General features: G+C 39.4%; 1 protein-coding gene across 2 annotated transcripts; it reads right to left on the bottom strand.

The window, feature by feature from the left end:
- Positions 1 to 18,763: 18,763 nt before the first annotated feature.
- Positions 18,764 to 20,888, bottom strand: fam43a (family with sequence similarity 43 member A). 2 transcript variants are annotated; one of them, XM_084723302.1, is made up of 2 exons: positions 20,775 to 20,888; positions 18,764 to 20,656 (listed from the first exon to the last, which is right to left on the bottom strand). In XM_084723302.1, exon 2 carries the CDS (start codon positions 20,624 to 20,626, stop codon positions 19,580 to 19,582), a length of 1,047 nt encoding a protein of 348 aa, XP_084579428.1. In that variant the 5' UTR covers positions 20,627 to 20,656; positions 20,775 to 20,888; the 3' UTR covers positions 18,764 to 19,579. The 2 variants fall into 2 exon arrangements, with proteins under 2 accessions (XP_084579428.1, XP_084579429.1); XM_084723303.1 differs by having other exon boundaries at positions 18,764 to 20,653; positions 20,775 to 20,872.
- Between the last annotated feature and the right edge of the window lie 1,220 nt (positions 20,889 to 22,108).

The following is a 22,108-nucleotide window of genomic DNA, read 5'->3' as shown; positions in this document are numbered from 1 at the left end:
CATCGTCACCCCCAGTTCTGTCTACAAAATGGACAAACCCTACTGTCCACATCTTCCTAGCCACCTGCGGCTCCTGCAACATTCTTTTTTAGAAGTTTCTGCATACAGGATAACACAGAAACTCAAGACAGCAACAATTTTGCTTCTACCTGCATTGGAGCTCCCAAACAAATCTAAATTTATTTAAATCTTTTATAGGCAGGTCATTTTATATTTTAAACATGCAGTGTGAGCACATGAATCCTGAACTTTAACTCTACATTGCAGAAAATGTACTTGTGCAGGAGTAAGAACAAAACATAAACATTTCTAAAATTGTACAGGTGTCTGCCCGGTTCAATAAGACTTATATGTCTCATACTGTGATTTACGCACACAGGTGAGTTACTGGGATGCTCCATGACTGTAGTTTTTAAACTTATCTTCTTCTTCATTGGTTTTTAAAGCAAAACAGAAAACGTTCTTCCCCAACCTTTATCCAGAGGCGGATTAAAGTGATCATGGGACGCCCTCGGCTACTCTCTGTGGGACTCCTGTGGTTCTGATACAGATAGCATTTCCGCTGCGGTGCTGCTACTGCCAGCCCTATCTTTTTATGTTGAGTTTACAGAAGAGTTTTGAAGAGAAGAAAAGAAAAGAACTGTATCCAGAAAGCGGTGTGAATTTTTTCACCCCTCACTGAGAGAGTGAGAAAGAGGGGGAAAAAATACTGACCTTGACCAGATATTTTCTTGTCTTTGACATATTCTACAGCTGCATGAAACTGAAATGAGAGCTGTCATGTTGCTGATATGATGTCTATATGACATTTATACTGTGTTTATTTGCAGGGTACTGGGCACATCATAGGGAAAAAATAGGTGAGACTCCGAATCTCTGGATGAAGTGTGGCTGCTAGATGTAGGCACATCTACCCAATCAGCTGCTTAATTTTTAAATGTTTTATGGTCCAATTTGGGTCATGTTTTTAAACAAAATATTGATTAAAATTAAATATTGTCTGGCCAATCTGGGACCCTTGCACATGTGGGACCCATGAGCTACAGCTTAGGTCAGCCTGTGCATTAGGGCCTCAAAGCCTCTCTCAACAGCCCCTGCACTTCCTCTCCAGCAATTCTCACAATATACAAAAACTTTCTTGCAGCATCAACAGCTATTTCTGTTCTCTCTGATTTTCTTTTTGCCTCAGTAGCACAGTTAATCACCACAGCCAGAAATGCAAAGAAGTTACAAAAATAATACTCATCATGCTTCCTACCTGACTGCTTCTCCTTTCATTCTTGAATCTTTCCTTTCCTCATGGTGCGGCCTTCTCTTGGACTTCATCCTCATGACCTCCATCTCCTTCTTTCTCTTGTCTGTTTCATGACTCCCCCTCACACTGATCACTCTTTGGTTCCTTACCACAGTTACTACTGCTGCACATCACATTTCAACATTTACCACAGATCTTAAAACTGACGTCAGCACACAAGCCAGCTGTGTCCAAATTTCCAACAGTGTCTGCACTCAATAGTTTTAGGGACAAAAGTCTTTACTGGGTTACTGATATGGTCCAATAGTACTGTCCAATGTATCTGTAATTCAAAATGCAACATTACATATCTTGTTTAACATCTTTCTCTGTCGCTCATCTTGAACATCCTGTGATAACCACTCCTTTTCACTCCTTAAATCTGCTTCAAAATCATAGACACACCCTCAACAACACCCTTCACTGACGCTCTTCTGCTGAACAGAAAACATGATACCTGGTAACAACCTGACTCTGTAATTTTCACTGTTTTCGATGCTTTCTTAAGTTGTCTCTTCAACACAAAACAATGATTGAACTACTTATTTTAAAATCTTAAATCTTAAATCGCACTGATTTGTCTACCTGTAGCAACAGTCTCTTTTTACTGCCAAAATATTTAATATCTGAATTAATCGACTTGCAACAAATCTAGCAAGACATTCAGACCAAGTGAGAAATATACACAAATCTATTATTTTGTAATATATTTGCACGCTGTAATCTTAGTCAGTGCTCCTCTGGCAGCAGCACAGCGTCTCTCCATCTCCCCTCACACTGTGTGCCAGGCGAACCGACTCATGACCACCACCAACCATGGCATGAAATGTCCGACCTTGACGTGAAAGATGTCAGTTTCACTAATGGTTGTCCAACTTATTTGACTACTAAGAATGTAGTCGATATCACAATTACAAGTGTATATAATTTCTCAAGTCACACAAACTTACTAAGGATCTTGTTTCTGGTTTGACTATCATAGAAGTTATGGATAAAAGATATACACATTTGGGAAAATGTGTCTATATCTTTTCCATATGGGTTTTCTCTGTGTGGACACACTTATTTGTCTGGTCTGCATGTTTGCTCTTATGTGTCCTTGAGTGAGTGTGTCCTTGTGTTAGGACATAATTATGCTTTTAATCATCTGGGCGTGGCACAAATCAGGTACAGAACAGTACACTTCATTCTGTGGTGCAATAGATGAACATTTTGTGCCAAGTGAATATTTGGCACAAGACAAATAAACAAAAGACAGCTGAAGGCGTTTTGACAGACAGAAGCATTATGAGACAGAGAGATTTCCAGCGGTAACTGTTGACTAATACGTCAAGATAAATCTCTTAATCAGTAATGTTTTTATAAAGAGAAATCTGCTAGTTAATATAACACAAAGTCCACCCATTTTATGAAAAGCTGCTGGTCTAAGCACACAGTGTAAAGTAAGGTAGCTCTTTGACAGGAAAAATCCCCTGGCAAACGGGAAGTGATGTGTTTTATGTTCTTGGCAGCAGCAACAGCAGGGGATGAAATGAAGAAAAAAAAAATGTGTTTCTGGCATGACATGAAATATCAACCCAGACTAAACTCACACTTCAGTAAAGAAACATGAAATCTGCAGCAAAGAAAAAACAAATCTATGTTTAGCAGCCATGAACACAAATAAAAGATCAGACTCATATACATCCACTTTAAGGTCCATCTGCAGGCAAGCCTGTCAACAAAGTGAACATAGCAACAGCCAATGGCACTGTGCATTTCCTAGATGGTGTGTGTGGCTCATGAGACCCGATGACATGCTAATTCCATGGAGACAGCGTTGTAGGGGGGTTGAGATTACAGTCTGGCTGTGGAAGTCCAGCAAGGTTGCTCTGTAGTTTCCTGGAGCTCATGGCCTATGTCTTAAGAGGCTTTAAGAGGCTTGGAAGAGATGAACCGCCATCTGGCTAAACCCCGAAGAGCCAGTCACACATGGTTGGGAAAATGTTAACACCACTGATGTGGTGTGATGCAGCAGAGGGCTACTGGTGACCGAAAACCTGGTGTTTCTTACCTGAGAAAAGACTGAGAAGCGGTGATGTAAGAGGATTTAAAGAAAGTTTTTTTTTTTCTAATCTAAAACATTTTTTCAACTGAAATGTGTCTAACATGCAAGTTCATTATGTTGAGTTTGTTATTTTTAATAGCTTGTTTTTGATTTACACTTGCACATTGTATGTAGTGTTTTAAACTATACGATATGAGTAAAGCATCAAATAGAAATACATAAAGGCGGTATTAGAAATAAAAAAACTGCAGCAATACATTTTTTTTCATTAAACATATGCCCATCACTTAGCCTAAAATGTGGCTAAAACAGACCATTAAATGTACATTACATCAGCCTGCAAGTCAGCCTCATCACCACCAGTTTTTGAATGTTGATGTTTCTGTGTAGCCTTGGTTTCTTCCAATGATTCCAACGATTAGCTATATATAGTTATATTCAGAGGTTTTTGATGTTATATTTTGTGCTTTTGGTGGTAGACACACAACCATTTCTGGAGGGGCCTCAATCAACACAATATGAAAGTCCTTTGTAGTCACTTTGACTGAAAGCACAATTTTTCTGTAACATTAACAAAAGTGCTTTTCTTCTAAACCTAACCATTTGTAGAATTCAAGATGAGAACCCCAGTCTAAACATGATTCAGACAGAGATTACAAACAAATTAAGAGTTAAATAAATGTGAATTCTGGAGACGAAAAGAAAAAAAAACCTGTGCTGTGTTATGTTTGTAAACTGGATTTTAGAAAAAGCCGAATTAGAAAGTATTAAGTACTGAGTATGCAGGATCAGTGCTGTGGAGATGTTGCCATGCGGCATCATCTTTTTTATGTGCCTCAGCTGTGATTTGGTTTTGGTTTTGGTTGTTTACAGTTTCACACATCACATCTGTGTCAGGAACAGTTCAAACCTGCAGGGAAGGAAAACACTGGCACACAGCTTTCACCCCACCAGTCTGCTCACATCTATCAAAGGCCTGCACGTCTCCCAGACACTTTGGTTTTTGTCTCCGTTAAGATGTTTAATCTGTTTAGCTATGAAAATTATTCAAAATCTGAATATGTCTAAGTAAAATTACGCCACACAGTCAGTCAGTCAAGCAGACAACGAGTTGATCGAGGGAGATTCAGTCTGATTACTTGATATTTTTAAGTCAGAGCAGGGAGATAACATTCTGACATCTGAGACTACACTACAATGAAGTACAGTGTAAACACGATCAGCTGATATTCATGCACCTACAGCATGTTTTTACTCGCTTATTTTGAGTCTAAGGAGTGGTTCTCAGACGGAGCAACATCTGATAAACATTGCTGGGATTTCTGTGAACAAAAGACTCTGTTTTGTTTACATTCCCCTTACAGGGAGATACATGGTTTGGTCTTTCTGCCTAGAGCGGAGATGCACAGCACTGAACACTGCTGTCTTCATGCGGTTCCTTCTGACGTACAGTTCTGAAAGTGACATCAAACTGTTAGGAAAAGGTGAACATTTGGGGAACGTCCATTAGCAAGGCATGCAGCCTCCAATGGGGAAGCTCTGTGGCCAACAAAAGATAAAATGACTCGACAGAGTGCTGCTGAAAAAGAAAAAAAACTGAAATTGATGTTAAAAAGCATAATGCCCACATATTAGAACAAAGGCTGACATATTGTACAGAATATGGACACTGACTCCTGTTTGTGTCTATTTTCTCTAGTTTAAAAAGCTACAACACATTCCTCACCCAGTGAGTGTGAGTACTAGATGTATTTTATAGATAACTGTACCTTACATTATACCAAATAAGGTGGAGGTTTTTGAGCATTTTGCCAAAATTCATTGATATAAATGAGATGGACAAATATTAGAAGCATATAAAGCAATGCAGCAGTGCAAACTACAACCTAAAAAATCAATCAAAAAGTTGAATCAAAAACAGTTTCAACAGAAACTGAAGATTATAACCTCTGTAATTTATTGCAGGATTGTTGTAGACTGCATTAGTTTAAGCTTGGTGTACCTGATAAACATATATAATACATCATTTGCAACTTGCTTTGCAGTCCTGAAGTGGTAAATTCCACTAATTTGGTATTTTATGCAGGGACAAAAAGCATACGAATTGTTTTAAAATGATATTTATGTTCAGTACAGAATATATTTTTTGTTTTATATTGCCTAAGGAAGAGCACCAAGCTTGAAATACATTGCAATCCAGAGTCCAGGCTTCTGTGGATCATTTATGCCATTTGTGCACATATTAAGTTCCCTCAATTTTGTATAATCAATGTCTCCACTCCTTTTCTTCTCCTCCTCCTACTTCTCACTCATTACGGGTCATTACTGTTTGTTGGTGACAGGATGATCTTGTGCTGAAACTAGACACTCAGAATTTCCACCTAACATAAACCATATATCGTATACTGTATTATACACACATTGAAATATGCTGTTGATGAAAATTAGCACAGTAAATTAACATCATTTCTATTGTGACACCTTTATCTTGTCATTCAGACAGCTCTAAAGATTTCTCTGGACTAACATGTATAAACAGGTGGGTATTTTCTTCAAGTTCAGAGGTCGACCATCTGGTCGTCTGCTGATTACCTTTCAGCTGAGCTATCAATAAGACACCTATTCATGGATGTCAACTGACATGCTAGGCAAAATGCTAATGAATCGAATCACCCGCCGGGCAACAGCAGAGACCCTGATCCCTTCTCACAGCAACAGTCTGTCGATACCACGCGGCAGCATGCTTGTACACTATGGCCTGCACAGCATTGATCTCAATACAGTGGACAGGACAGGACACATCTATCAGTGACAAGATCTGTCTGTTACAGGTCAGGCTGGCCAATGGAAAATTGGAGATTTGATTCATTTATTCAATGCCTGTGAGCTCTAGAAGTCTCTCGGTAAATATGTCACTGTGTTCAAAACTTCATGTGATGACATTTAAGAGTAGAGAATACACACAAATGTTCAGGAGTGTTAAAATAAATGAAAACATCATGTTGACTTGAGACAAACAATTATCCCTTTTTTGTGTTAAGTCAATAAATTTGAATTTTTGAATTTTTTATTAAGATAAGACGAATTAACTACACATACGTTATGCATGTACATATTTTGATGGTTGAATTAACTAAAAAATGGTTCTAAAAAACTGACATAATATTTTTGTGTTTGTATGACATGTAGCCAGTTTCTTGTTCAAATGCTTGGTAACACTTCATTTGAAGGGGTGTGCATAACCATGTCGTGATACCTGTCAAGAACATGAAGGCATCTTTATGCATGTTTATGACAGTTGTCAGTACGTCTCAGGTGGTCAGTTATGTCATTTTTAATGCAAAGTATACATTGTTTGAGATGTCTTTGTTATGACAACTTGAGAATAACCAAGACAATATAAAAAGTCAGTGTCTTTGTCTGTCATAACAAAGACATTATTGTCTTGATTTATGTCACAACAGACATGTCAAACATGACATCTTTGCATTAAAAATGACACAACTGACCGAATGACATTTAACAACAGTAATACATTCATAAAGAGTCCTTCATGTTCATTACAGGTGTCATGACATGGTCAGACCGTATAATGAAAGTCTCATGCCCACCGTTTCGAATAAAGTGTTACCAGATGTTTTGCTTTCTAACTTAAAACTACAGCAATCCTGTGTTCTACTAATTTAAAATTTTCTTGAACACAAAATTTAGTAAAAACAACATTTATTTTTAGAGTGCAGGCACATCATGCATGGTATAAAAAGTAAAATTCTCATTCTCATGTGTCTCTGAAAACCATCATATATCATTACCATGGTGAAGGTTAGTTTTTAATTCAGTCCCTACCATTTTTCACTTAAAACTTAATAAATTCACTGTGAGTAGTTGCACATATTGCCTTTGTGTCAGTGCTGGAACAAAGTAGCTCCAATAATAGATCCCTTTACAGGGTTCTCGTTTTAAAATGTATCAGATGGAAACATTAAAAAGTCAGAGATGGACTCTCAGCTGACTCAAGGAGTTCAAGCATTAGCATTAGCTTACATTAGCCAGCTGCACTTATTAAATCTGCTAGAGTCGTCATTTCAGCCGACAAAATCCACGGCCGCCAGCTAGAAATGAGAAGCTGCTTTTGTTTATTTCTCTGTGGAATCTGAGGGACCCAGTGTTTCAAAAATTATTTCCAATGTTGGTGTTAAATCTGCCAGCAGTGTCACTACAAACTGCACATGTGCAGTGGGAGAATGGCCAGCTTGACAGATGTAGCAACAGTAACTATGGAGGGCGGGGCATAACAAAGGGTCAGTTGGTTTTAAGAAACTCAAATAAGACTTTAAACTAACTATCCAACCTAAGCTCAGTTAACTTACATTTTTAAGTTGAACCAGCTTAAAGTTCTGCATGCAAGCTTTTTACAATGAACATTTAAGCTGAGTGAGCGAATTGACATTTACAGTGTATGTTAGTCACAAGTGCCATCAGATCAAAGTTCAACCTGCAGAGTTCTGGTAATAAAATGTCATGTGTAGAGATAACAGCCATAAAAACACAGCTAGGTGCAGAGCAGATAAATGCAATAAAGGCATTTTTATCTTAACTTAAACCTTTACAGTTTTTTTGTTCTCAGATTGGGGATATATTTGTTATATTTTGTTCCACAGATGTAGCACTTGTGCCCGGAGCCTGCCTGTCAACAGATAAAAGCACCTGCAAACACTCATTCAGACACACATGCACACACACAGAAACTCGTGCATGCTATGGGACAGGCCTGAGACCTGAGGTGTTGGACATTGCATCTGTTTCCTGTCTGTATTTGGAACAGGAAAATTACACATCTGGATTTCACCAGAGTTTCCTCAGGTCCAGAGAAATCAAAAAAGTAGGCCACAGTATCTGTTGAATATAAAGGTGCTAAAACCCTACTCTCACTTTGCTCTTGTCACTGACCAATAAAAGCAAAGAGAGTCAGGGGTTTTGGGGGCACAGATGTATCTCAGGTCTCCCCCCTGCACGATGTGCCGCTAGGTGTCTCGTTAAAAACACCAAAGGGTCTCACAGATCCAATTTTGGCTTCTGTATTCTGCTCAGACAGTAAGTCTGTCCGAGGGTCACCCCATGATTTTCTCTCCCTCCTCTGTTATTATTCCATTTCCTCCCCGTGAACGGAAAGACCGAAATAACCCTGCTGAAATCTATGGCTCTCCAGGGGCAAAGCTTTTGTGTCAGAACAAGTGGAAAACAAGAGCAGCAGCGGCTGAATGGGACACTGTGAGATCTAGAGTTTCAGACCTCATGGGGCTCGGCCCATAGACACAGACACGGCTCATTACATGAGCAGACTGTATGGAGACCAACCGAGAAGAGTCGTGTGAGACACTCAGCATGTGTGATTCACGGAAGAAATTGTAGGCTGGACTCTTGTCTGAAGCTGAATGACATCTGAGTGCACGGTGATGAAATATCCTGTAACTACCTGCAAATGTGTGTGTGGTGAACTGAGGTTGTGATCCCAGCTGAGGAAAACTAACATTGAATCCCATATAACCTGTCCTCCCATCAACCTTTTTTCTTCTGCTTTTTAGCAATGCTAATTGTGTGGCTGGGTGACACTGTTTCTTGGTTCACCATTTTGGTCCAAATTAAAGTATCACAGCTACTTTTGGATTGATTGCCATGACATTACATGCAGACACTAATGGCTCCACATGGAATTTTCAGAAAATCTGTCATTAATGACAGTGGCAGCCATTAAGTGAACGGCAGTGGGCATCCTGTTGCTTCAGCCAAAACAGTGACGTGACATACACAAGAGTGAACGGGATTGATCGGCATCATGTTGACAGATGAGGTTAAGTAAGGTCTGGCTGGTGAGCTGGTGAGTGTCGGTTTGTTTGTTGACTTTAGCATACTCCATTTCTAAGATAATGTTAGCAAGTGTTGCAGCAAAGCACTCTAAACTACACATCCTTTGGATTTTCCTGGCAGAATATCATTCCACCGACATTTACATAGATATCAGTTGACATCGTGACATTGGTCATATAAAATGGCACAAAATTTTGTACAGACATTTATGGTACACAGAGGATGAATTGACTTTGGTGATTTGACTTTTTCCTCTAGTGCCACCATCAGGTTCACATTTGTTTTCAATAACATGTTTGAAAATATTGGATGCATTGGCATGGAATTTATTGCAGGCATCCATGTCCTCCTTTGCATTAAGTGTAATAAGTGTGCTGTGGTTTATGGTCAAACCTGCACAAAACAAATGTGATCCCCATTAGCCTCGGCTGTACTTTGTATTTAATGCAAACTAGCAAACAAGCATGCTGACACACCAGACCAGTGGATCCCAAAGAGTTTGGTCAGAACCTGGCAATATAGGCTATGTTAATAAATAGAGCAGGAGAAGTAGAGGTCGCCCACCTGCAACAAAGCCGGCAACCACCAATAAAACTCAAAAAAAGAAGAATGGCTATCTATGAGAGAAAACAGGGGGCGATATCTGCAGGAATTCTGCTCTTTCAATCCCAACAGCAGAGACATTTTCCTCTTCTTCTGCTTCTTCCTCCTATTTCTCTTCCTCTTCCTCTCCTTCTCTGAGAGCCAACAAGTCATGTGAGTTAAATGTTTGCTACATCAAAACTTAGCCTCTTTAGAAAATCCTCTCCCAATTAAGCACATTAATTTAAAAAAAGAACACTTAAGTGTAAAAGTGTCAAAACTTTTTTGAGCAACTTCAGATTATGCCATTACTATCAACCTTTTCTAATGTGATGCTTCAAAATTGCACATAAAATACACTGTTAGCATGTTAGTACTTTGCTCAAAGCACCACTGTGCCTTCTAGCACAGCTGTAGACGCCTCTTGTTTTCTCTATGAATTATTTTTTCATCGAGGTTGTTCATTTTAGATTACATAACCCAACTTGCCAGCCACCGGTGCATAAAATCACTGACATTTATCTAAATGCTTTGCAGACACAGTTACTTTTAATGGATGTACTTTTTCAATAATTCATTAAAGCGTGTCTGTCTGTGCATGTTGATGCATCTGTCCTCAGCCAGGGCAGCACCTGAGAGGACGCAGCACATGAAATGTTTCATAGGAAAGCATGAAAATGACCTGTGCTCAGACACACAGTGAACTTGCATGCATAGGCACACATACACAACTCCTGGAGGACTGCTGTCAGATTCAAACTAATGAGAGGTGAGACTGGTAGCATAATGGATTTTTTTCTCCCTTCCTGTCTCTCACTGTCTTGTCTGTCTTCTCACATTCACAGCATCCTGGTAAAGTCATAGGTGGTCTGACACTGTCTGTCTGTGAAGGGTCAAAATACATCATCCTCTCCAGAAAAAATGCCAGTAAAGTTCACCACAGCTGTCTATAAAGTCCGCTGCGCTTCTAATTCCATGTTGTGATTTAAATGACCCTCAACAGTGGTCTGTGTAGTCGAGGAGTGTGTTAATTACACACCTTGATGCAACAAATTGCAGTGTCGCATCCATCTCCTCCTCACCTGCCCCATACTGTCTATGTAAAGCATCTAATTATGATCTCAGGGCATGCTGGGACATGTTGCTGCTATTCCTTGGATTCGTTTATATGTTTCCACAGCCAGGAGAAGGTCATCGGCCCTCTGTGCTCTGATTCAACCCCCCTGACACGCTCCGCACTGTTGCCGGTGTAATCAGATCCAGGCACTGTAACTAACGGCTCTGGTGCTTCCCCAGCCGTCCTCATGCATTATAGACGAACAGATTTTCTAGTGTGGTTCAAAGTGGAGCTGTGTGTCTGCCTGGCACTGCTGATGATCTGGTACAGCGATGGCCCACGGCGGCGTTCCACCAGCAGATAATTAGGAAACTCTTCTGCCTCTGTGTCAGAGCAGGCAGCGGCTGCCAGATTCATTTATTGTTTGTTTGAACATGGCTAAGTGTACTTAAAATTGTAATCGGAGCAATTCTCTCTGTGAATTATACTGTGATTATTTTTATGATTTTTCATGGCATCGTTGCTCTTGGCAGGTACCCAGGGAATTCTTAATGTTCACTGAGCCCTGTGGTATACTTTCATACAGCAGTAAAAAGTACATTTACTCAAGCCCTAAAAAGTTTTAAATAACTTGAATGCTTAATGTTTATGTACCTCTTTTCTCTACATTTCAGAGGATATCATTCTATTTACTGAGGTACATTTTTGACAGCTATAATTTGACTTTACATATGAAACCAGAGGAGCACAGGCGGTAGAGAGCAGATCTCATGACATGGTGGGTACCAGCTGAAGCCTCAGGTCAGCTAGTTTCATATGATAGCAGTATCTTCATGCTAGCCTTGAAATTGAGTCGGCTACAGCCCATGAAAGACCGGCAGATGTAACCCTCACACATTCATGCACACACACAACCAAATGTATGACCATGTCCAGGCTTACACTTGGCAGAGACAACAAACAGTTTATAAAATAGTTACTCAGTGTCCACTTTGTAACACAAGTATTGTTAAACAAGTAACATAAAAGTATATAAAGTAATATAACATCCTGAAAGGGCATGATTAGTAGCATATTGAATGTGATACTGTTACTTGAAAAGAAGTATTTTTCTAAAGTGGTATTGTTGATCAAGTCATTGTTTTTTGCAAGTCAGAACTGGCAAATCCCAAGTAAAGCACTAAACTTTGGGTTTTGAGTCTTAAACAAATCACAATGTGACTGAGTTCACTCATTGGTTTACAAAGTTACCTAGCTTTTAAGTCAAGCTTGCTAATTACGTTGTTAGCCTGGACCTACGTTTTTTTGTGCAACTTCAAATACTGAACCAAGCTGGAAGTTGTTGCGTCTCCATCTGTAATTTTTTTAACCACACTGTTTGCATATTTGACACTGCATAGTTTTGTCCATGAACAAAATGACTGGTCTGGTTAAAAAAATCTGGATCTGGGGAATTAAGTGTTGATTTGCTGAGAATGAATGGTGTTAACATTAGCTGACTCAGAAAATGAAGGGAAACAAATTGATTTGTGGCAAACTTTTTCTCCCTGGACGACAGTATCAAGTATTTTCAAGTCAAAAGGGTAAAGACCAAGTGAAGTCACGAGTCACCAGTGTTAAAGCACAAGTCATGAGACTTGAGGATTGATCTCTGCTTGAAGTATGAAGCAAGTGCAAAATATCAAAAAGTTGCTGCTGTCGCGGAATAGCTAACAGCAGTAGGGCTGGAAAGATTAGTCAGTAGATTAATCTGTAACTAATTGTTTAGGGCCATTTCAAATAGCAAAAATGTCTGACATTTCCTAGTTTCAGCTTCCCAGTGTTAAAGATTTGCTCCTTTCTTTGCCTTATGTGATAGTTAACTATAGATCTTTGGGTTTTGGACTGTTGTTGGGACAAAACAAGCAAATTAAATATTTCAGCTAAGGCTTTAAGACATTTTGAGTATTTTTCACTATTTTATAGACCAATTAATAAAGAAAAGAATCAGCAGGTTACCAAATATGAAAATGTAACCTGCTGCAGCCTGGTTATCATGTCTTATTACCTTTAAAGTGTTTAAAAGATAAAAGATACATGAAATCTTTTTAGTTATGCATGCAACACCAGTCACTGAAAAAGACTTCTTCAGTCCACTCCTGGATGGCATGTTTAATCAATGTATGAAAGATGGGCAAGCATTTAACACCAACAACTGCACACTTTGCTTTTGTGACTGACAGACCATTTTCTTGAATGTGTGACTCACACATGCTAGACAGTCGGTAAAGCAAACACCTGAGTGTTTGTTCAAGGGAAAAGTGAACGTGACATGTGAAAATCAAAAAGCCTCTTTATTTTTTATTCTCTCTTATCAGCTAGAAACTCCACTTGGCAGCTGGAAACGTGTTCTACAGCCACTTGTTTTCAGCAAACACTGTCCTCTACCTTTAATTGTGTGAGTGGACTTGGCGCACGTGTGGCTGATATCCTGGTAACCTTGGAAGATTGTGAGACCACGATTACTTTTGCAGAGGTGGGACACAAGAGTGGAGGCTGCGTGAGAATGTAGGTCAGTGAGAAATATTCAACCATAGATGCAGCTGTGAAAGGCAGGAACGGTACATAAATGGCATGTTGCTCTGACTTTATACATTGATGTGGTTGGAGCTCTGGCCGTCCACTAATTATGTTAAGCTGTGCACATGCTGATGATGTCATGCTGTCTTTTCTGTGAGCACCAGACAAGGCATCGCACCACAGGAGGAAGAGAAACTAGCTGGTGCGGGTTTCTGTGCTCTCATATGCACGATAAACCATTTGACAAGCCACAAATACAGCCACAGCAGTCTCGATTTAGAGCGTGTGTGTGAGTGTGTATGTGTGCCTCCTGAAAAGCACATCAATTCATAATGAGCCGCTGCGAAGCTTTTTATAGAGCTCACCAACCGCTGGATGAAATACATTAACCCTGTATCTCTGGATCTCATTGTAAACCCGTGGTGGGAGTGTTTTTGTTTTCAGTGAATACCTCAGCATGGCCAATGGGATCGTGTCTGCTGGTGAAACACTGTCCGTCCAGATAACAATCCCCATATCCATCTCCTCTGGGCAGCAGCAGCAGGCCTGTTTTCTCCATCCCACATGTCTTATTCAGCCTTATTAGTGTGCACTGACAATATTACAGGTAAAGAAAGTAGTACACGTTAGTGTATTAGAAACATAATTTAAAGGTAGAATCTGTACAATTTGTCTGAGCTGTTTGTAAACGCACAAGAAAGATGGCAAGGCGTCAGATAACAGCGTTTTGGGTTGGTAAAGCATTTCGACCACAGCAAAATAATGAGAGAAAATAAAGACATACAGGCAGATAGATCCACCACCACACACACTTCCAGTGAGTCATAAGTGATGATTGAAAGGGATTATGATTGTGTGAGTCTATACAGTATTTTCTGGGGATGTGCATATTATGCCTAAGAATGCAAAACTTATTGCATGCATATTTGTACTTTTCTGCTTAACTTAATTTATATTTAATGTGTACTTCAAATTTAGATGTCATTAAGTTTGTCTCCAATGTACTAAAAATAAATTTACTAATTCTGCAATACTTAAAGTGGTATTTCAGTTTACTTAAAATAGAATCCAGTGGAAGCCATGAAGAATAACTACATAAAAATAGCCAGTCTTCGATAGATGGTCTTGTTTGCGTGTGTAAGTCATATAGAGGCATTAGTATTAAACTGAGACAGTTTCATAACCTGCTAGACACTCCTTGTAGTAGCTTTAAGTAATCCTTAACACAGTTGAGGTTTACTGATGAATGAATGGTTTGACTGCAAGTAACCTCACATGCTTAAATTGAATATACTTAGCATATTGCCTCTGGAGCAGCATCCCTGCATGGTGTGCGAGGGCTCCAGGGTCCAGCCCTGGCAGACAGACGCACAACACTAATGGCTTACGTACGTCAATACATCAATATCTGCTATGTGCTCTGGTTGATACTGTTACAGCTGTCTCGCCCAAATGACTGGCGAGAACTGTGCGGGGTTGGTGTGGCATGTGCGCAGGCCTGCTGCTGTGTGTGAAAAGGAAGTGACAGTGACAGGGCTTCCACTTTTAGAGCAGCAGGAGAAGTAGTGGTGTCACTGCTGCTAAGTCACATCCATTGCTGACCACATCAGGTCACATGTACTGGCATGAGATGTGTCTGTCTTTGTGCCACTGTGGCTATCAGATATTTAACCTGATCTAGCATTTAATAAAAGGAAGTAATGTTATCTTTGATCAGTGTCACTTCCTTTATCATTTTGGTCAAGACGCACTAACACATCACACTACCAATGCAGCCATTATGATGTCAATAAGTAGGGCAAATGTGAATAGGGCTGCAACTAATGATTATTTTCTTTAAGAATTCCAACCAGAAACCCAAAACTTACTTCATTTACTATCATAAATGACAAAGAAAAGCAGAAAATTCTAACATTTAAGAAGCTGGAATCAGCAAATATTTGACATTTCTGCTTAAAAAATGACTGAAATGATGAATCAATTATAAAAATTATCACCTAATTGCTTAATTGACTCATTGTTGCAGCTGTAAATGTGAATAATACGCACCTGCTGGCTCCAATGTGCAGTATGATGCTAGACATGTAATACCAGGAGAGGAAGTAATGAAATACAAATACTCAAATGACTTTAATTAAGTCATTTTTGGGGGATACTTTCATGAGTAGTTTTTCAGGACTGTAATTTTACTTTACTTTACTTTGCGTTGGCCTTCCCTTGTAGGAAAAAATGTGGTAACATGAGCCACTTTTCATACTTGATTTTACTGCCAAATTAAAGGTACTAAAAGCAGTTCTTAACTGGTTATGAAACTGTCTCAATTTATTGCTGAGGCATCTATAAGTCCTACACAAGTTAATGAGACCAAGAAGAGATCTGCGAGAAGCCTGACTATTTTTGTATAGTTATTTGTCATGCCTGCCATTGGGTCGGCTTCTCAGTGAAATCAGGTGAAACAAGCCTGTGTTTACATTTTTCTAGGCAGGGTTACAGTGAGAAGTGTGTCAGTCAGTTAAAAATAAACAGCACACCATGCAGGGATGCTGCTCCAGAGGCAATCATCCCCGGTGGAAAATAAATATGCTCAATATATTCAATTTAAGCATACGTGAGGTTACTTGCAGTCAAACCAATCATCAGTATACTTGAACTGTGTTAAGGATTAGTTAAAGCTACTACAAGGAGTGTCTAGCAGGTTATGAAACAGTCTCAGTTTAATACTGATGATCTATATGATTCGCACATGCAAACAAGACCTTCCATGTGAAGACTGGCTATTTCTATGTAGTTATTCTTAATGGATCCCACTGGGTCAGATTGTCCAAGAAATCAGATAAAACGAGCCTGTGATTAGATTATCCTGGCCAAAGTTACAGTCTGTAGTTGGTTATCAAGTTAAAAAGAAGCAGGAGGAGATTTATTAATTAGATTGATGTTATATTTTGTGGTTATTGCGTTGGAAACCCAACCACTTTTGTCCACAGGGTCCTCCAAAATCAGCAAAATATGAAAGTTCCTTGTAGTAGCTTTAAAGTCTGCTTGTTTCAAATAAAAGTTATTATATATACCTCAGGTTGTTTTGTACCCATGGAAATCAAAATAAATTATCTTATTATTATGACTTTGGAAAAATGACCCATCAAAAACATTAGTCCTATGGCACAACTTGCCACAAGCTAGGAGTAAAATGAACATTGATGCTTAGTCCTTTCTGTCTTTCTTTCTTGCTAACTCAAATGCATTTTGAAGGAGTGAGTCCATGAAATTGGTCTGCAGGTTTCTTGATGAGGCTGGAAAGTTCAAACTACATGTTATCGTCAACAATCTGATGACCTATTGTTTGTCTGACTTAACCTGTTCCATGAATTTCTCCTTTTCTTCTTTTTGACGTACCTCTTCAGCATTATTCAGAATGGGCCTCCCCTCTTATACCTGTCCTCCTCTCTTTAGATCCTCCAAGCCTACATGAGCCGTCTTGATCTTATCTGCAGTGTATCCACAATAATGCTTAAACTTTGCACTTTGCACATATACTGTTTAGCCTATTTATACTTTTGGGGGTAAACTGTCCCATTGATTCAACTTGCCTCAACATCACTGGTGCATTTTACCTCACAGCCTCCATTTTGACAAAAATGTCTAAAATGGAATCAGATCCATACTTTTGCTAAGGTTATGACCTTGTTTTTTTGCTTACACTGGCTTAAATCGACATGTAACAATGTCCAAAACATATCTATTTTATGTGAACTGTACTCCCCAAACTTGTGGTCACATGATTGCGTTTCTTAATTGTTAGTTAGATAGAGGGGGCGGCTCATTTTAAACACTGGCTTGTCTTACCCCGCTCTCCCCTACCATGAAACAAATGTGCTTTTTGAGACTGAAATATGAACATGCGCTTTGTTGCACTATGCTGCTAATCTATATGATTTTGGTAGTATTGTTAATATTTTAGTTGTATCGTTGTTTTTGTGTGTGTGTTACACTGCTGGGCTGGGGAAGCAGCAGATTTTTAACGAACGCAAGTACGCAAGAAAATGACAATAAACTAAATATTGAATTATGAATACTTCACTACTGAGTAGGACTAAAATCTGAATTAATATCCAAAACTTTCATCCACGTTTTTGTAACCAGTAAAATTAAATGGGCCAATGAAAACGATGACAAAATGATGATGAAATGCTTGCTTGATTAGGTCGGGAGTAATTTAAACTGAAGGTCTGCAGAAACAGAAACTCCTTTCAGTTGAATCCCTGCTTTTGATAATCTATGAAACATCATCTGTTAAAAAGTAACTAACACACTGTGTGGTTTTTGAGAGGAATACTATGTACTAAAGTGTTTTAACACCAGTAGTTTTACTTATATTAGAGAAATATTTCAGTACTTATACTTAATTGCTGATTTCCAGTCCTCTTTCCACCACTGTGTACAACATTACAGTGCACAGATGTACAGTATACTTGTTTTGACCCGTAAGAGGTTCTCCTAAGTGTTTCACCAAAGGAGGACAGACGTAACAGCAAATTAAAAAAACAGTCATGGTGTTAAAAGACCTCGGGTGCTTGTGCTGCCTTGTCATTAAAGGACCCATGTGATGTTCTAGCTGCTGGTGCTCGTGGTGACGTCCTCCTGTGTGGCCTGGCTTCCCTGAGGCCGGTCAGGATGAATGAGCCTTCAGTACCTTAACTCAATAACTTCTACAGCCTGTTCCAAGAAAGCAGTGTGACGAAAAAGGCAAGAAAACTATTAAATAAAAATATATACAACACAGATGCTCAAGTGATCACTAAATTAAATTACTCGTAGAGCTGCAATAATTAGTTCATTAATTGATTAACTGTCAACTGCTAAATTAATATAGATGTGGTTGTGATTATGACAATCGATTAATGATTTTAAGTAATTTTTTTTAAGAAAAAGGTGTCCCAATTCTCTGATTTCAGCTTCTCAAATGTGACATTTCTGGTGTCTTTAATCTTCTAAATCTTCTAAACTAAATATCTTTGAGTTGTGGACAAAACATTTGAGGATGTCAGTGTGGGCTTTTAGGAAACACTGATCAACATTTTCACCATTTTCTTACATTTTATGGACCAAACAACTAATCAATTCATGGAGAAAATGATTGACAGATTAATAGAAAATGAAAGCAACCATAAGTTGTAACCCTACAAGTGAGATGTGTCCTGTATTTCTGTTTCCCACCTCCATGTGACTTTTAGTCAGCAGAGAAAATCTGACCTCAATTTTGAGCCTCTCAAGGTAAATCCCCACTGATATTAAAGAGCACCGAAGAAAAACATGACCTACTTGTTTTCAAATCTACATAAACTTCAACCACTTCATATCATTTTAGTTTTTTTATTGATAATTCTATGAGGTTCACATAACAAACCACATTTTTAATTCTTTAAAAAATAACATATTTATACTTAAAACATCTTTACTTTACATCTTAATACATAAAATGTGTTTTTTCTTTTGCACAGCAAAGATATGACACTTATGTTTCAGACAACATACCAACAAACATTATGTACATGTAGTCAACATAATAATACTTGAATGAATTCTACAACAGTGCAAAATCAAATAAAATGAACAGGCTGGTACAAAAAGCGCCCTGACAGGAGAATTAAGGATGCCTGTTTAGAGCAAGGAAACTAAAAAGTTTCGTTGGTTTAGACCCACTGAACCATTTAGGAAACAAAAAAAAAAACGTGCTTTAAAACGGAATGCTTTTTGGATTTGGGTTAGCATTTTTCAACAGAAAAATGCCACATTCAAGACAGAAAAAAAAACTTAAGGTAAACAAGCTTGAGGCTACAACAAATCCTCTTAAACAAAAGAGATGGAATTAGTGCCTCATGCGCACTGGGATTTTGTCGGTCATTTTTCAAATGGGCATGCACTCGTTCTTCCACATTCTTCTGTTTACACCATCTTCAAATATCATTCAGAAGCCTAATTATATGTCCGCGTGTGTTTAACTGTCCCAGAATCTCTCTTATAGAGATTCTTTTTCTGGATGATCTCAATTAGTCGTGGAGGCACAGATGAGACAAAGACTCTCCAACACAAGGCTGACGACAGAGGGGGAAGTGTTTCTTGTAGAGACAACAAAAACAATGCGTCACAGGCGCGCAGAAATGCCTAAATTTATTCAGGCAATTTCCTGCACCTTTACCTCCTCAAAGCCGTTTGTGACGGGAGGAGGGGGCTCCTGGCTGTTGCTCTCTATGGAGGACTCGCTCCCCGTGCTCTCCCCTGACAGCAGCCTGGTGACTCTCAGATCAGCTTTCAGTGTCTGTACGTCGTTTCCTATGCTCATCTCTCCCAAGTCATTAATAATCTGAGTCAACTCCTGTTTACCATTGGCTACACAATCATCGTCTGTGTCTAGAATGTCCTCGCACTCAAAGTGCATCGCCTTCTCCTCTTCCTCTTCCCCGACCAGGTCCTCCGTGATGGAGCCCAGCTTGGGCGCGCTCCGGCTGCGCTCCACCGGGGGTTTGTAGTAACACTGTCCGTTTAGCAGCTTCCTGAGGGGGACCAGAGGGATGGTCTGCTCCCCTATGAGCTGCTGCTGCTGGTGCCGGGCGTCGTCCCTCCGCTTTAGTCTCTTAAACTCAGCCAAAGCCGTGGCTGAAGTCTGGTAAAGCAGCAGCGCCATGGCTTTTGCCTTCTCCGGCTTGGACACCAACACTGCGTGGCAGCGCAGCATCACCGCCTTGTGCTTCATCTCGTGTCGGTAAATCCAGGCGAAGATCTTGGGTAGCCTCGGGTCCGCCACGCAGTAGGTTATCCGGTGCAGCAGGTACAAGTGTCCCGGCCTCCTGGCTTTGTCGTCCACATGCACCATCCGGATGCCCTGCGAGCTGATGGTCAGACGCATCTTGGTGCCGTTCTTGCCCATCTCGCTCTTGCCCCAGATCTTGCTCACCGCCACGTCCGTGCAGCCGTCGCCCTTGGACTGGATGGTGGTGGCGTTCCCCAGGTAGAGCACCGTGTACGTGGGATCCTCGCTGGTGATCTTCACCTTTTTCCTCTTGGACTTGAACATGCTGCCCACCCTGTTGAGCGCGCTCTCGGGACAGGACTTGGCGAAGGAGGTGAGCGCGGAGTAGTTGAGACTCACCGCATAGCCCTTCTGCTTGGACTGCTTGTCTTCCTCAATCAGGTCGAACTTATTCTTCTTCCAAGGCAGCATTTTGTTTCCAGTCAACAGCACCAAAGTCTACTGAGAGAGAAAGAAAAAATAAATAAACTTGTGTTACTGCTAGATCCTAGAAGTGTTAGTTCCTCTGTCAGGTCATTTATCAGCTACTCTATGAGAACTGAAGGCAGGGACTCCGTACTTCATCTGTTCATCGTCTAAGGTCCTCTGGTCCATTGTGGTGTCTCCAGTCCTCTCTCAATGTAGGGCAGACTACAATCCTCTGTAACGAACTGAGCTGCACGGAATATATACAGGAAGAAACCATTCGAGTGCGACTGTAGGGGCGGACTGTACCAAATGAGAATAGAGCTGGACTGGCCTGTGTTGAACGTGTTCATTGATATAAAACTCTCACGTTTCCCTGCTGTTTCTAAATGGCTGCAGCATTATTTTAATTAGAATTCATATGAATGATTTAGAAATAAATGAAACTATTACAGGAACGAACATTTTTACTTAATTTATAAAACATGTGCATAAATGTAATAAATGAAAATTAAATAACAATACAAAATTAATTAGAAATTTCGCTTTAAAAAATGAGCATCGGCATGTTGGCATACATTGACTAAAAAGTTGAATGCAACAATTTAGAAACACTTACACTTACATTTAGCATAATCTTATTAACATTACTCTGTACAGACACTGTGACCTCTAAACAACCCTTCTAAACTCCCTAAATTTTTATCAATATCAATGATATTACGAAGGACAGAAACATAAGAAATATATATTTTTGAAATAAAAAATAAAATCACAACGGAGTAACTAAGTCACACTACATATTTTAGAACAGTTACTTTCATTTTAATGCCTCGAGCATAATTAGACTACCAGACATTCCTAGCCTAATTTTCCCTTTAATATATTTACTAGACAAATTACTTCTGTTTCGTTCTGCGATGAAACCACGACAATTGCCATCAACTATCGTTTGTAATGTAAATGTAACAATAAAAGCATACAGCAGTCAGAATATAAGTTACATGAAGTCGAGAAATAATGAAATGAATTATAAAGTGGCCAAACAATTAGTGTCAGTCAGTTCAGCATACTGCTAAATGTGGAATTAAGGTAGAGGGGTTAGTCATTCTGATAACTGCTGTTTAATACTGCCATCTTCTGGTTCACATCAGAAGTGCGTCTGTTGTGTCTGTGTGATGATGGAAGATGAGTTACTTGTTACTTTGCGCAATACTAAAGAAAAAAGAAGTTAATAAAAATGTTTTCACTTTTTTCTATTGCTTTTGCTATTCTTGCAGGGCCAAGCTGTCGATTAAGTGTCTGTAAGCATCCCCTTCCGGCTCAGGCTGGGTACTCTGTACTCTGTAGTCTTCCTGCACACATGAATCCTGGCAGCTTTCATTTGTTCATTCAAGCAAAGGCAAAAGGTAAAAACATAACGGAGAAATAAAGGGATAAAAAAAAAACCCATAAATAAACAAATACGCAAAATATATACAAAATAGT

Source organism: Lutjanus erythropterus, chromosome 7 (assembly GCF_056507025.1).
Source record: "Lutjanus erythropterus isolate fLutEry1 chromosome 7, fLutEry1.hap2, whole genome shotgun sequence".
Classification (NCBI taxonomy): domain Eukaryota; kingdom Metazoa; phylum Chordata; class Actinopteri; order Lutjaniformes; family Lutjanidae; genus Lutjanus; species Lutjanus erythropterus.
Note: the sequence above shows the minus strand (reverse complement) of the source record. Positions and strands in the feature narration are given on the sequence as shown.